Below are 16,470 nucleotides of genomic sequence, written 5' to 3' on the forward strand. Positions count from 1 at the left end.
CTGACAGCCAATTCAGCTTGGGAATTCAGTGTAGGCAAACCTGGAATGTACTGCCTAGGGGGCCTGACTGTTGTTGCCTTTTCTGCATTCCTTAAGATGATGTTGTCCCAGAGGCCCTGGGACCTGCCTAGAAGAATCTTCAAGCCAGAAGAATCAGGCAGGGGACAAATATGTTCACCACAGCCCTGGACTGCCTCCTTCTAAGACCCTGCTGACAGGGGGATGGCTTTTTGAATTACAAACTGGAAGGTTTCTTTTCAAAGAGAACAAGCTAGACCCTGCGTAAAGTGATAGCGTAAAGTCCTTGCCTTGAAAGTGCCAGGATCCCATATGGTCGCCGGTTCTAATTCCGGCCGACCTGCTTTCCATCCAGCTCCCTGATTGTGGCCTGGGAAAGCAGTGGAGGACCAGCCAAAGCTTTGGGATCCTGCACCTCGGTGGGAGACCCAGAAGAAGCTCCTGGCTCCTGGCTTCGGATTGGCTCAGCTCCAGCCATTGTGGCCACTTGGGGGGTGAACCATCTGATGGAAGATCTTCCTCTCTCTCTCTCTCCTCCTCTCTTTCTGACTTTACAATAAAAATAAATAAACCTTTAAAGAGAGAAAGAGAGAACAAGCTGCTTTTTACACTCCTTTCCTATGTCTTGAAAAGCCCTTCCCCAGAATCTGTAGACTCCCTGATTCATGAGGTCAGACAGGGACAAGTTAAGAAAACTTCTCAGAAAAGGGTAGTTCATGTAATAAAGTTTTATTCCTTATTATCAGCAACCATTAAGTTATATTATGAGAATCAAGGGTTAGTATTATGTTCCATAACTGAAGAATACGTTTTTCTTAGATTAGATTGGAGACTGTTTCACTTTCCCATTACCACATGTCCCTGACAACTTCCGCAAGATTGATAAGGCTGAAGCTACAGATCTTGGAGTGCCAAGATCAGTGCTGGAATATTGGCATATTCCCTGTTATATCTAGCCTTATTATCACAGTGAGACTAACCAATGACAATGCAGCATCCTAATCAGAGGCTGAGCCAGCAGCCAATTCACATGTAAGCTGCAGTTCTTGTAGGACAAGACCAGCACTCAGTTCCGTTCTTCTGGCTTGTGAGCAACCTAACAGGTGAGAGATTTTCATTTTCTTTCAACTATTCTTAGTGGTACTGGCAGCATAGGATTTTTTCAATAATTAAGTGAAGAAAACAAATGAGGTATGATGTTAAATGTGTGTGTGTATATATATACACAAGTATATATGCACAACATATATTTTCCATATATATTTCTATTTTCTATATATGCTATATGTGTGTGTGTGTGTGTGTGTGTGTGTGTGTGTATTTATTCTGCATTTCTTGCTTCTTCCTGGTTAATACTCTTCTCCAAAGGAAAGCCATAGAAACTCTAGTTGATTTTTCATAAGACCTCTCAACTTTCCAAGACCTTCAAGATTTGATACTGAGGAACGAAATCAGATAGTCTCCTTAGCCAATCTGTTAGCTCTGGATCACCCCCAGTTTCTAACTCAGAGCCGATATAGCTCTCCGTGCTTCATTCATGCCTTGCAGTGAAGTCTTTATAAAAGGACAAGGTTTTTGGAGCTTCCAGATAGCTTGATGTGTAGAGGCTCCTGGTGGATGAAACTCCCACACAGCTTCTAGAAGTTCCTAGAATCTCCCTATCCACTCCTGTGCATCTTTTCATCTGTATGTCCTGCAGTGTCTATTTTGACGATTGGTGAAGGGATTCAGGAACCTGGCATTCTGGCATGCTGATTAGTTTAAATTAAAGGATGTATGGAGCTTCAATTTATCTCCTTCAAGTCTGGACACTCAGTGAAGAAAATAGAGACTGCTTGCTTTATTTGAATTTTCACTAACTGAATTTGTGTCAATTGATACAAGACTGAAGACTGTAAACACACCTAGATTGAATTTGTCACAAATCAGTGTCCTCTAATTTGATCTCAAAGAGAGAATCAGTTACACACTGCTGTTTTGTGGGCCAATCGACTTTGTCTTGAATCATTTCATGTCATTTCCTAAGTGTCATTTCCCAATCTCCTAACAATTGCCTGCTTAGATAATTCTCTTCTTACATTCTAGGTAAAGAGGTACATAGTTTCTGAATCATTTAGACCAAGACGTAACCACACACTACCCTTCACCCACCCCTCCCCCACCACCGTCACACTATGACATCCTTCTTTTGTGCATTAATAATCCTTTTATCTCATTCAACCTTTGTTAATTCTCCGAGTGAGCTTTCAGAGGACATGGGGAAATTTACCTTTGCCCCTACACCCCCAAACTTGAAAAGTGTTTTCTTGAGTTCTGTGAATCAAACAAGGAAAATAATTGTAGCAAAGCATGTGGCAGGGGACTGATCCTTCAGCCTGTGGGGTGAGTCTGTCTCCAGGTGCACAGTTCATGCCTGTGAAGAGCTGGTTTGCTGGGTAGATTGAGAGAAATCCCTGAACTTTGTGAAGTTACAAATGTGACCGGTGTGCTAAGTGTAAACTTGCAGAACTTAATTTGAGTTGGGTTTTCCTTCCCTATCTCAGAACTGGTGTCACTCAAGTGGGATTGGGTAGAAAAGCTCTGGCTTGTGGAAATGTGTGGCTTGGGAAGACAAAAAGCAGAAGGTGAGGAATGAAGAAACTGCCTCCTGGGTGTCTGTGTGGTCATCTGTGGTAAAGCAGCAGTCACGCTACACCCAGCTATGAAAGGTGAAGAGTTGCCAAAGGCGCTGAGATGGGAAGCCACCTACCAGGGAGCTGGTTCTCTGAAAGCAGCGACAAACCCAAAGACCAAAGCAAAATACTCAGTTTCCCCATTATCGCTGTCTGTGTTAGGAAAATGAAAGTAATAGAATTGTGGGTCAGATTTTGAAATCAAACTGATTCTGATTTCAATCTGTTGAACGTTTGTCACCTACCCTCCAAGCTGCCCCTTGAGGGCAGGCACGGATCTGAGCCCGGAAGCCATCACTTCCTAGATCTAAGTGTTTAGATGCAAGTCCCTACGTCACTCCTGATTCAAGCTGCCTGCAGGTACAGAGCCTGGAATGCGTCACTGACATTTCCAGGTGTTCAGTTTCTAAAATTCACATCTGATGTATTGAGTTCCTGCCCCTGTCTTGAGCCCAGCCAAGTGGCAGTGTTGTGGGCATCTGGGAAGCAAAAGGGAGCAGATGGGAGTTCTGTCCTACTCTCTCTCTCAACCCTCTCCTTTCCTAACTCACAATTTTTAAAGCTGCTCCCAAGGAATAAACCATGAAGGCACAAGTGAAGGTACCTCTAAGATTTTGATCTCCAAAAGACAGCTGGTGGGGAAGAAGTGAAAACCACTAAAGGCACAGGACACAGGGTGAGCACATTTTTGTAGATCTGTGTCATCAGTATCTCAAGGAACATCTACAAAATGTTCTGAGGGCATTTTAGAGTTAAAAACTTAGTTCCTTAAGATTTGTTTGTTTTTATAAGAAACGTGAGCGAGAGACAGCCTCCATAGACCTGTTCACTCTGCCAAGTTGTTGCAACAGCCATATCTGAGCCAGGTCAAAGACAGGATTCAGGAACTGCATTGCCATCTCCAAAACAGTGGGCAGGAACACAAGTGTTTGGGCATTTTCCGCTGCTTTCCCAGACTCATTGGCAGAGAACTGAATTAGAAGTACAGCAGCTGGGACTTCATTCAAAGCCCTCTGATGGAGGCTGCAAGAACTGCAAGCAGCAACTTCACCTTATTCTGCTACACGCTGGCCCCAGAAGCCTAGATTTGAAATGCTACAGTGGAAGTTAATGTTGGTTTTGGTGCAGCACCCAGAGCTCACTATGGAGTAAGCACAGAGGGCCAACCAGGAAGTACTCACACCGAGCTACAGTCATAGAGGCCTTCTCAAATTTGCTCTCTCATCTTCCTCGCATAGGTCTTATTGATGCGAATAAAACATTAGATTCCACCGGGTATGCGACAGTGCCGGATCAGACTTGGACAAAAGGCAGATGAGTGACTCAAATAATTCATTCTAGAAAGTGAAAAATTATTTTTTTAATGTATTTTGTTTTTTATTGGAAAGGCAAATTGATAGAGAGAAGGAGACACTGAGAAAATGATCTTCTGTCCACTGGTTCACTCCCCTAGCAGCCACAATGGCCAGAGCTGAGTCAATCCAAAGCCAGGAGCCAGAGCCTCCTCTGGATCTTGCACTTGGGTGAGGGGTCTTAAGACCTTGTGCCATCCTTCACTGCTTTCCCAGGCCACAAGCTGGGAGCTGGATGAGAAGTGGAGCAGCTGGGACACGAACCAGTGCCCACACGGAATCCCAGCACATGCAAGGTGAGGATTTAGCTACTGAGCTATTGAGCTGGGCCCAGTGAAAAATCCATAAATGTTATTTACAAATAAGTATATATGAATAGTACATAGACTAAGGCAAAGGGGGGACAAACAACACAGAGGATAGAAATCTAGATGATTCACTTTAATGACAACTCCTTTGTAATTTATTTATTATTGATCTGAAAGGAAGGTTGGCAGAGAGAGAGAGAAATTCTTGGTTAACTGGTTCGCTCCCCTCAATCCAGAAAAGGGCCATGTGTAAATGAGTATCAGGAAATCAATGAGGTCTTCCAGTACATAAGCTATCACCTGCTGCTTCCCAGGTTATAATTTAATAGTGAGCTGAATTGAAAGAGGATCCAGGACTTGAATTCAGGTGCTCCAGTGCAGGTGGTAGGGAGGGGGGACATCCCAGGCTATGTCATAGCCACTGAGTCACATTCTGGCCCCCTTAAATGTTAAGAAATGACTGAATGAAATGGATATTGATGGGATTAAAACAGCTTTCTTTAAATGCAGTTCCATTAAAGATTGGGGGACAAGAAGCAATCCTTTCTGGTTGTACAACATTGAAGCTCCAAACAAGCAGCCTGCTTTTACGCCAGTTTGGAGAAAATTTACAAGTCAGATGGCAAAGATTACAATGAGAAATCTGATCTGAAATGCTTGGAACAACCACAGACATATAAATGAAGATCAAGCTTAGCAACAGGGACAAGATCCTTTGGTTCCAACCTCCACAGCAGCGGGGCTGGATTGGGGCGGTGAAAAAATATACTCCTGGATCAAAGACAAAAGATGTCAGGGCAGCGTTCAAATAGGTTTCCCTTAAAGTGCTGTGCGCCCTTGGCTAAAGGTTTTATGGGAAGGGCTGCTGCATTCAGCGGGAGAACACTTTCCTGACCAAGTGCTAAGACAAGCAAGCCTGTTACTGAAGTCCTCAGGGTGGGGAGAAGGGGCACATCTTGTAAAGTCAGCACTGGCGGAATAGAGACAAGGGTTTGTGGAAGGCGACTGCAACAGCTGGGGCTGCGCCAATTGGAAGCCAGGAGCCTGGAACTTCCTCCAGGTCTCCCACGTGGATGCATGGTCCCAAGGCTTTGGGCCGTCCTCGACTGCTTTCCCAGGCCACAAGTAGGGAGCTGGTTGGGAAGTGGAGCTGCCAGGATTAGAACCCGCACCCATATGGAATCCCAGCACATTCCATGTGAAGACTTTAGCCACCGCTCCAGGTCCACACTACACTCTGCTACTACCAGGCCATAAGACCCTCCTCATTCCAGAGGGATCCCGCCTCATACCCTCAAGGAAGAAATGCTGAAGAATCTTATCTGACAGGACTTGCTAGGTTTCCCCACCCAGACCCAGCCCCACATTGAGTCATCCACCTTGAGACCAATCATATCTCATCACTGTATCCCTGTTTCAATCACATCTGTACAACAGAGTCTCTATATAAACCCAGGCAGAGCAGTCTCCGTAAGGAGGTTGTTAAAAGACCCTTCTAGATATCCCAATGCATAGGATTTCCAGAAGGCCCTGAATCCTGTACACTTCTCATCTAAGCCTCTCTTCTGCTGTGTGTTTGCAAAATCCTCCAAAATCAATCTGCAAAACTGGTTGCCAGAGCTCTGCTAGCTGCTCAAGCAACTTCATCAAGACCAAGGAAAGGTGGTAAGAGTCCTGGTTCAGAGCGACACAGTCAGAAGCACAGGTAAAACAACTGGGGCTTGTGGTTGGCATCGGAAAGTGGCAGGGAAGAGGCCTGAGCCTTCATAGCATGTGATGCTATGTCCAGGTACCCAGAGTTAAAGAAGATTTGGACTTAAGGATATAAGCTTGTGTCTGCAATAGGACTGTTTGTTTCTTGGGTGGATGAAATTGCTGCGCATTTCTGAGACTACAGACATGACCCGTGTTTCGAATGTACTGGGAGAACAAAATAGGAGGTCTTCTTTCCTAGTGTTAGAAAGAGCTTCTGTAAGCCTGTATTCATCTGATCTCTCCTTACAGCCTTCTGGAGAGCCCCCATAATAAGATCTTCTACCTGGAGTCTTCTAGTTCCTGGAACCTATTTTCTTGCACCTGGAATTGGCCATGACGGAGTGGAGCTGCCTCGTGACAGGAGCAGGAGGGTTTCTGGGTCAGAGGATCGTCCACTTGCTCGTCCAGGAGAAAGGGCTTCAGGAGCTCAGGATCCTGGACAAGGTCTTTGAACCAGAAGTGAAGGAGGAATTTTCAAGTAAGTGAACCCAAGGCTTGGATGTTGGGCTCCATTGTATACTCCGTGCGGATATGGGGAGGGAGTCCTTGTCAAGAAATTTAGGAAAGTTGTAGCAACACCAAGGCTAATCTCACGTTCATAATCATCTTAAAGGAACTCACAGAAGGCATAGTATGAAAGACCCTGGAGTGGGTGTAGGAGACAGGACCATGGCGGGATCTAGAGCCTGAGAGAGGGAGTGCAGGCTAGCACTTCCACCTCTAGTCCACACTGTTGGAGAAATTCACACTTCACTTCCCTGCCATGTCCTCAGCTCTCATGCTCTGAAGTTTTCTGACTTGGCACTCACTGGGAAACACCTGCAAGCCCCAACAGCCTTGTGGTCTGAGCACCAGGTTCCTACCTCAGAGAAATGCTCTGGGTTTGCTTTATGTTTTGCTTTCGTAGTTCACATAGCATCTTCAATGAAGGCAAAATGAAATAAAGCTAGAGTTGAGTGCGTGGGCGGGGGTATGAGAGAGACAGAGAGACACAGAGAGAGAGAGAGAGAGAGATTGTGTATGTATGCAGAGAATATACAACAGGCGGCCAAGGGCACAGAGCAAAGCCAGATCCACAGTGAGAAATGCACAGCTCGGAAATGGCCTCCCTGGATTCCCTGTCCATCTCTTCCTGACCATTTCCCTACTCCTCATCCCACAAGAATGGGGCCTCAGATGTGGCTGGAACAGATCACCATTCCTTTCCCAAATTGCCTCCCTGGGACAAATACAAGACCCGGCTGGAGAATGATCCTCTCACTCAGTTCTACCACCAGAAACTCAACACAATAGCCCTTTGGGGAAGAGTAGAGGGGTAATGACCCATCTGGACAATGAGGCCCTTGAAACCCACACTGGCAGAGAGCTTTGCACTGGTTACTGAGCATGGCTCACACTAGAGCCCTGACACATGGCCCAAGGGCTGACTGCTGACAAAGTCTATATTCAGGCTCTCCATAGTGCCCCCAATGCCCCAAACCAATTTTGTAATCCTTGGTCCCCCCACCCAACCCCACAGGTAGGCCCTGGCTGCCTACAGGTCCCTTCACTGTACACACACAGCTCCCTGCATGACACCCAGGAACTGAAGCTGTCACTTGTCCCTTAATACTCTGATCTCACTTCCTTCGCTTATTCACCTAGAAGAGTCACTGGGTCATCTGATCCACCTACTTTTAGATTGTCGGGGAACAATCCATATTATCTTTCATAATGACTGTAGTAATACACCTTCTAACAATAGTGTATAAGAGTTCCCCTTTCTCTATATCCTTGCCTATATATTTTGTTTCTTTGATAATAAGCATTCTAATTTCATGGGAATGACACCTCATCACAGCATTTATTTGCGTTTTCCTGATGGTTGGTGATATCGAACATGTTCTTCATGTAGCTGTAGACTACTTGTATTTCCTCTTTGAGGGAATGTTTCTTCAAATCCTTCACCCACTTCATAACCAGTTGTTGGGTTTTTTAAATTACTTGTGTTTTCTGTATAGTCATCTGAGGAAGCATTTTAAAATGATTTCTCCTGTTTTGTAGGTTGTGTTTTTACTCTGTGGATGGCTTCCTTCTTATTGGGACAGAGACCCATTTGTCCATCTTTGCTGTTGTTGCCTGTGCTTTTGGGGTCTTATTTTAAAAACAATTGCCAATCAAACTTGTCTTCAAGCATTTCCCCTATAGTACTTGTACTTCTATAGTTGTTTCAGAGCTTATACTTGGGTCTTTGACCCACTACAATGTATCTTTTTTAGAAAGTGACACATAATATCAAGCTTCTTGGTCCTGCTTATGGCTGTCCAGTTATTGTAGCACTACTTACTGAAGAGCTATCCTTTCTTTTAAAATTAGTTTACTATAGAAACAAAAGTTTATTTTTTGATTCTCTGTTTTAATCCATTCATTTATCTGTTTCTTCTTTTTTTGAACCAGTATATTCTGTTCTGGCTAAAATAATTTCCTTGCATGTTTATGAAGTCAACTATTGTGATGCCTTCAACTTTATTTCTTACATTCAAGATTACATAGGCTATTCAGGGACTTCTGTGCTTTCAAATGGATTTTAAAATGCCTTTCTTTTTTTAAGTTCTGTGGAAAATGGCTTTGGTATTTTGATGAGAACTGCATTGAGATAGTAAATTGCCATGCAGAGTATGGACATTTTAAAAGCACAACTTCTTGGACCAACATTGTGGGACTATGAACTAAGCTTCCACTTACAAGCCAGCACTCTCTATTAGACTGCTGATTAAAATCCCAGCTGAGGGGCCCAATGTAGTGGCCTAGCAGCTAAATCCTTGCATGTGCCAGGATTCCATAATGGCAACAGTTTGTGTCCCAGCTACCCCATTTTCCATACAGCTCTCTGGTTGTGGCCTGGGAAAGCAGTAGAGGATGGCCCAAAGCCTTGGGAACCTGTACCTGTGTGGGAGACCTGAAGGAGGCCCTTGGTTCCTGATTTCGGATCAGCTTGATCCTAGCCATTGCAGCCACTTGGGGAGTGAAGCAGCACATGGAAGATCTTTCTCTGTCTCTCCTTCTCTCTGTAAATCTTCCGTTCCAATAAAAATAAATAAATCTTTAAAAAATCCCAGCCAAATGCTTTCTATTCAGTTTCTTGTTAATGTACCCGGCAAGACAACAGAAGACAGCCTAATACTTGGGTCCCTGCCACTCGCACAGGAGACCAGATGGAGCACCTAGCTGCTGGCTTCAACCTGCAACTGACTATCTGACTGCTGTGGCCATTTGGGAAATGAACGACAGGGGGAAAATCAATCTCTCTATCTCCAATAATTAAATTGTTAAAAATTCATATTAATTCTTCCAATCCATAAACACAAACTACCTTCTATTTTGTATTTTAAATTTTTCTTTCATTAATATTTCATAGCTTTTGTTATGGAGGTTTTTCACTTTCTCATTTAATTTTATTCCAAGAGGAGGAGAGTAGCAGCTCAATTGGCTAATTTTATTCCAAGGTATTTATTTTTCTAACTGTAATGAAAGAGATTTCTCTCATTATTTCTACCTCAGCAAGTTCATTATTGGTATATAAAAATACTACTGACTTATTTTATTGAATTGATTTATCACTTTTGATACTTTTTTGTTGGTTTTACTATTTTTACAATTATGTCATCTGCCACATGGATATTCTGACTCCCTATTTGTGTCTTTCTTTTCTTCCTTTTCTTTCTTTCTTTCTTTCTTTCTTTCTTTCTTTCTTTCTTTCTTTCTTTCTTCTCTCTTTCCTCTTGCTGTGACAAAACGTTTTGAATTATATTGAATACATAGCAATGAAAGAACACATCCATGTCTGAGTCCAGATCTTAAAGGAGATTTTTGGAAGCTTGTCTATTGAATATGACACTGCCTGTGGTTTAGTCATGGGTAGCCTTGATCATGTTCAGTATGTTCTCTCTATATCTAGATTGCTCAGGAGTTTTTGCCATGAATGCTTGTTGAACTTTATCTAGTGACTTTCCAGCAACTATTGGTATGATCATATAATTTTTGTTCTTCTTTTTGTTGATACAGTAATTTACGTGGTTTGATTTGCCTAATTTGAACCATCCCCACATCCTACTTGTTACAGCGAACCACCTTCCCTGATGTGCTATTGGGTATGACTTGCTAGTATTTTTTTAAGAGTTTTTGTATCTATATTCTTCAGGGATATTGTTCTGTACATTTGGTTTGCTGTTGTGACCTTGTCCAGTTAAAGGATAATGACACTGGGTTTGTAAAAGGAACTTGCTAGGATCCCTCCCTTTGGAATGTTCTTGAAATAATTACAGAATTTGTGTTAGTTGTTCCTTAATAGTTTCATAGAATTTACCTAGGAAATCATCAGGTTCTGTTTGTTGTTGTTGTTCTCAAGACACTTTTATATTATTAACTCATCTCATTACTTATGTCTTATCTGTTCAGGTTTTCTGTATCTTATACTTCTATTTTGGCAGTCTATATACCAGAAATGTATCATTTCTTCTAGGTTGCTCAATTTGATGTTCTATAGCCGTTCATTGTCTTCCTGTTCCTCTTCCTTATCAGTGTCAGTAAAATCATTGTTCCTTACATCAAACTCAGAACTCTTGATTCTAAACAGTGATTCCTACATGTGAGGTACAGGTAAAAGTGGGCAGGGATGGAGACACAGAGGCTAGTTTAAGCTTCAAGCTTCCACTGTAAGTATGACCTTCAGTCTGTGTCTCAACTGCCCTGATGCTCGGTTTCTGAACCACCAAGGGGGTAATCAACAGCCACAATCTTAAATAAGCATGGTAGACCTCATCATGACTCCTCCACCTCTAGCCCACATCTACTGAGTACAAGTACCTGTTCACAGAAGGTCTGAAATTAAATGTTGGGTGTCTCTCCTCTCCTCTGCTCCCACCACTGGAACTCTACTTTGGTCCTCCTGATTTGAACTTTCCACCTACATTCTGCATGGTCTCAAGATTGCCTTGGCTCTCTAACACTGCCATACAAGCCCATTTGACATCCTGAGGCCAGTGTTAGCTTCGTTGCCCACAACTGTGCTCCCTCTCTCCTAAAATTCCAAATCTACACATAATTTCTTCTTCCACATAGAGTTAAATTCAAATTCTTCCCTTGTACACCCAACTCTGCACAATTACCCAGTTTTCTTCATCAACTTGATGGATCTCCCAGGCTTCTATGTGATGATGCTTGTGTTGGAGACTCACTTACCTCCCTTCTCATATTCCTTTATATTTATAATATAAATATTATGAATGTATTTATATATGATTATATACAGCATATATATATATATGTGTATATATATATATATATATATATATATCACTTTATATATGTAAAACTGTTCCATAAACTCTGGGACTTCCTCTCCTCCCTCCCCCAAAATCCTCCCCCTCCCTACTGATTTCCCCCATATTCTTTTTTTTTTTTACTCCAATAATCAGCTTTTATTTTTCTGACCTTGTTCACAAAACACCAAGTCCCTAAGATGGCATGAAAAATCAAACCCACCAACAGCGGGAGAGGAGAAAAGAAAGGTAAACAGATACTTGGCAACTCCCGCGTCCCGTCTTCCATCCTCCACCCTCCCCCTTCCCAAATCCCAGAACCAGTCCAACCTGGCCAGCAAACTAGGGTTCCCCAAGGTCGACCCTATGGCCAGAGTCTCACGAGGCAGTTCAGGGCACTCTTACTCCCGCGGACCTGGGGGCTCAGCGACCCTCCACCCTGATCCCGGCCACCAGGGCAGGTCCCTGCTCACACCCCAGACAGAACCCTCCTCCTCTCCAGGCCCCATGCCCACACCAAGCCCACCCCCATATTCTTACAGTAGTATAGTCCTTCATAAACAATCACAAGTCCATCATTCTGTTATTTAAGTGTATCCTAACATTGTAAGTATAGACAATGGCAGGGAGTCCAGCATCATATTGTCAAGATATATTTAACAGTTTTATTGGGAGTTCATCTTTGCATTGGAAGTAGAGATGCATATTCATTTTGTGGAATGACAAAGAATGGAAAGATGTTTGCTTGTTCCCAAGAAATGCTACCCCGTTAGATTTCTGAGTCTCTGCTGGCTTGTGCTTGCAGAGAATGTGTCCTCAGTGCATCCCAGCTCCACTATAATAATCCTCAATGATCTAGGGAAATATTCCTTTTACCAGGAAGCTTCCCAGACATCTGAGAAAGTTTCTACATGACCTGCCTTGTGTTTACACAGAACTCAAGAACAAGATCAAGCTGACCATGCTGGAAGGAGACATTCTGGATGAGCAATGCCTCGACACAGCCTGCCAGGGCATCTCCGTTGTCATCCATGCTGCCTGTCTCATTGATGTCAGAGGTGTCATTCCCAGAGACGTCATCATGGATGTCAATCTGAAAGGTAAGAGCAACCTAGGGAATAACTGAACCAGGTGAGGAAGGGACATTGGTAAGAAAGGAAGAGTCTCCCATGCTTGACGTCTGTTGAACTCTGTACCACATTCCTTTGCTTCTCCCAAGAGAAAGAGTTCAGGGCTTTTATCCTCAGTGCTTAAGATGGGCAAACTAGGACAGAGTGAGGGCAAATGAGGTGTCCATGCAACCATATATATATAGGAAAACTAGAATGTAAGGTCAAATCTGCATGACCCAAGAGTGCAAAAGGCTCTCTCTTCTACTGCTGCAATCAAAATTAGTAAAAATCCAACGCTAGCACTTGACATCCAACCAGCCCACATGCCCTGCCTAATCTAAGCAGGAATCAGATCTTGAAGATCCTTTGTTAGTTGTTCTTTTAGCCCTTCTGTGGGGAATTTGGAGAAGCTGCCAGGGGTTCCTGCACCTATCAAAGATGTTTTCTGGGGGCCCATGTTGTGGTTCAGCATGCTAAGCTACCACTTACAACATCAACATCTCAATTCATGATGTGTTTTTGGACCTACTGCTCTGCTTATGGCACAGTTCCTTGCTAATGCATCTGGGAAGGCAACAGCTATGGCCCAACTTGCCATACTGCCAGCTGCCACCATGTTGGAGACCTGGATAGAGTTCAGGCTCCTGACAGTGTGACCTACCCCACTTCCATCCATAGGGCCACTTGGAGAATGAACCCGTGGATGATTCATTCTGTGTGTGTGTGTGTGTGTGTGTGTGTGTTCATTCTCTCTCTCTCTCTCTCTCTCTCTCTCTCTCTCTCTCTCTCTCTGTGTGTGTGTGTGTGTGTGTGTGTGTGTGTGTGTTTCTGTCACTATAGCTTTGAAATACATAAATCTAAAATTAAAAAGGACTACCCTCATAAGAACTAGCGAAGCCAGTCCACCCAAGTCCACCAGGACAGAACCCTCCATCACACACCTTCCTCATTTTTAAAATCAAAGCTTCCTACTGCTCATAACACTAGCTCTTCATCTTGCCACTGGGGAATTGAGCAACTCATAGCCAGGACTCCAAGGACACACTCATGAGACCCTAGTCTCCCAGAGCCCTGGGCTTTCTCCCTGAAGTGTGGCTTCCCAATCCCCTGAACTCTAGACACAAAACCCAGGGTGCTGCCAGGTGATGTCATCCCTCTACCTTGTGCTAAACTGCCTTCAAACACTGGCCCTGCAGCCTCCTGCTTCAGTGCTACACTGACTGTACTCACTGACTCCTGCTCCATAGGAACCAAGTTGTTTCAGGCTCCAGGACCACTGCAGGAAAAAGGCTCCTCTTTAGTGTCTGCTTAACTACACCCCTCACTGTTCCCACCTACAAAGAGCACAAAATGGACAACATGTCTTCAGTGTGTGGGTTCTTCTCTGCAGAGCTACAAATATAGGAGATATGAAAAAAGAGAAAGCAATGAGAATGCCACTGATCTAGGCCCATTAGTAGTATCAGGTTAGACTATGTTTTACAGTTATGTACATTTCTACCCTACAGGTAAACTAACCCCAAATTTTCTCTTGAACTGGATATATCTTTAAAATTTTTTTTAAAAGAGACTCTCTCTACATATCAGATTGCACAAAGATTTTGAAGGTCAAAGGCACCAAATCACATCCCTGTGTGTAAGCACACACATTTGTATGTGAGGAATGGTCCTTCAGCAGGGATGTCCTTCTTCAAGGCAGTCATGCTAGCTCAGCTACACAACATCCTCCCATTACAGGGACCACTAGCAGGGGGCAGAAGAGATACCCAATTCTTCATTGACTCAATAGGAGTGGCCAATACAGACTTCTGGAGGATAAGCAGTAGGAAAGTTTACATATGGGTAAACAGAATCACAGCCTAAATAAGAAGCAGCCTTCACACACAAACAGAAGCAAAAGCTCAGTCTCCAGAACTGCCCACAATTCAGAGATCTAGACGGGCCTGCTGCTCAAGGGTTTACTGGCGAGGGAGGAAAACACAATTAGTTGAGGTTTGTTGAAGAGTGCATGTTGCCAGTGCACAATGATGTGGGCAGAGTGTGACAGGAAACAGGCAGTGTCCTTGGGTGACTGAGGCCAGGAATGTCCATAAACTGAAAGTGTGGCCTCCAGATGATATCTGGATTCAGACCAACATGGCCTTCAGAAGAAGGCAGAAATAAAACATAAAAAATATTTGGATGTCTAAATTGGAAACATGTAAACTGGCTACCATGCATTTTTCAGAAATTAAAACATACCAGAAAAATAGCACACACTCATGCACACAACAGGTAAATGAAAAACAAATCTCAAATTCCAGTTCTACACAGAGCCCATGCTACTGTATATGAGTTTAACTGTTTCTGCCCTAGAAAGAGAGAATGGTGTGTGTTGCAGATGTTGACAACGAGTGCTCCCTTGGGAGGTGGGACAGGGAATGCACCAGACCATAGATGGTGGAGTCCTAAGGTTGATTTCCAGACAATGACAGCTTGTTCCCTGCGGCAGGTACCCAGCTGCTGCTGCAAGCCTGTGTTCGATCCAGTGTGCCCTTCTTCATCTACACCAGCTCAGTGGAAGTGGCTGGACCCAACTCATACAAGGAAATCGTCAGGAATGGCCATGAGGAAGAACATCGCGAAAGCACATGGTCTGCTCCATACCCACTCAGCAAGAAGCTGGCTGAGAAGGCAGTGCTAGCAGCCAATGGAGACACTCTCAAAAATGGTGGCACTTTGTACACTTGTGCTTTGAGGCCCACGTACATCTATGGGGAAGGAAGCAAATTCCTGGCTAATACAATAAATAGATCCCTGCAGAACCACAGCATTCTGACAAATTCAGGGAAGTTCTCTGTAGTCAACCCAGTCTATGTAGGCAATGTAGCCTGGGCTCACATTCTGGCCTCAAGGGTCCTGCGGGACCCCCAAAAGGCTCCAAACATCCAGGGAAAGTTCTACTACATTGCAGACGACACACCTCACCAGAGCTATGACAACCTCAATTACACGCTGAGCCGAAAGTGGGGCCTCTGCCTCGATTCCAGACCCAGCCTGCCTCTGTCTCTGCAGTACTGGCTTGCCTTCCTGCTGGAGTTAGTGAGCTTCCTGCTGGCTCCAATTTACAAGTATCAACCCCCTTTTAATCGCCACTTGGTGACACTGTGCAATAGCGTGTTCACCTTCTCTTACCAGAAAGCTCGGCGAGATCTGGGCTATGAGCCACTCTTCGGTTGGGAGGAAGCCAAGCAGAAGACCACAGAGTGGATTGGCTCCCTGGTGGAACAGCACAGGCAGACCCTGAAGACAAAGACACAGTGATGTGAGGATGGCCGGGATGGGCATGCACTGTTGTGTGGCAATGTCTGCACAGCCCTCCCATGTTGGCTCCATTCAGAAAGTGGCAGGGACACGGGTCAGGCACCCCTGCTTGCCTTTCACACCAGGACCAACTGCTGTCTTCCTCTAACCAACACAAACCTCCCCAGTCATTCCCAGTCAGAGCTGTCTGGTTCCATCACACAGCAAAAGGCATGCTCTTTTCTACGTCTCATAAGCTGGTCCTCAGACACTGTGGTCCTCTTAGACTCTGGAGCTTTGCCTGTCCGTTGAGTCCCAGTCTTCCATGCCAAAGCACTGCTTTTTAAGTGAAACTCCTCATCCTGCCTGCAACTCAATTAAAGGAATAATAAATGCTTTTATGCCTAAGGTGGAACATGTGTGATTGCTGTAATATGCACTTCCTCCAAGTGCATGTGGTCTTCCCCAGGCCAGAAGACTGGTTAGAGAATGCAGTGAGCAGAGTGTGGACAGGTCAGAAGAGGGTAGCTAGCACCCACTAGGCTTGCATGTGGCTTCCATGAGTGATGTGCATGTATGTCCTCATGTCATCCTCGCCGGAAACCCTTTCCCATGTCATCAACAAGACTCTTGTTCCTGGTGAGGTCAGGTAGGTACGACCTACCTTGAAA

General features: G+C 44.3%; 1 protein-coding gene and 1 long non-coding RNA gene across 2 annotated transcripts; both read left to right on the forward strand.

Moving 5' to 3' along the window:
* The first annotated feature begins 1,010 nt into the window (after positions 1 to 1,010).
* Positions 1,011 to 6,395, forward strand: LOC131479499 (uncharacterized). Its single transcript, XR_009244909.1, has 3 exons — positions 1,011 to 1,121; positions 5,969 to 6,055; positions 6,355 to 6,395. It is a non-coding gene; the product is annotated as an uncharacterized LOC131479499 (long non-coding RNA).
* Positions 6,396 to 6,421: 26 nt separating this feature from the next.
* LOC101522373 (3 beta-hydroxysteroid dehydrogenase/Delta 5-->4-isomerase-like) lies at positions 6,422 to 16,217 on the forward strand. Its single transcript, XM_004581858.4, has 3 exons — positions 6,422 to 6,583; positions 12,341 to 12,505; positions 15,009 to 16,217. Exons 1-3 carry the CDS (start codon positions 6,439 to 6,441, stop codon positions 15,818 to 15,820), a joined length of 1,122 nt encoding a protein of 373 aa, XP_004581915.2. The 5' UTR covers positions 6,422 to 6,438; the 3' UTR covers positions 15,821 to 16,217.
* Positions 16,218 to 16,470: the final 253 nt, after the last annotated feature.

Source organism: Ochotona princeps, chromosome 2 (assembly GCF_030435755.1).
Source record: "Ochotona princeps isolate mOchPri1 chromosome 2, mOchPri1.hap1, whole genome shotgun sequence".
In the NCBI taxonomy this organism is placed as follows: Eukaryota; Metazoa; Chordata; class Mammalia; order Lagomorpha; family Ochotonidae; genus Ochotona; species Ochotona princeps.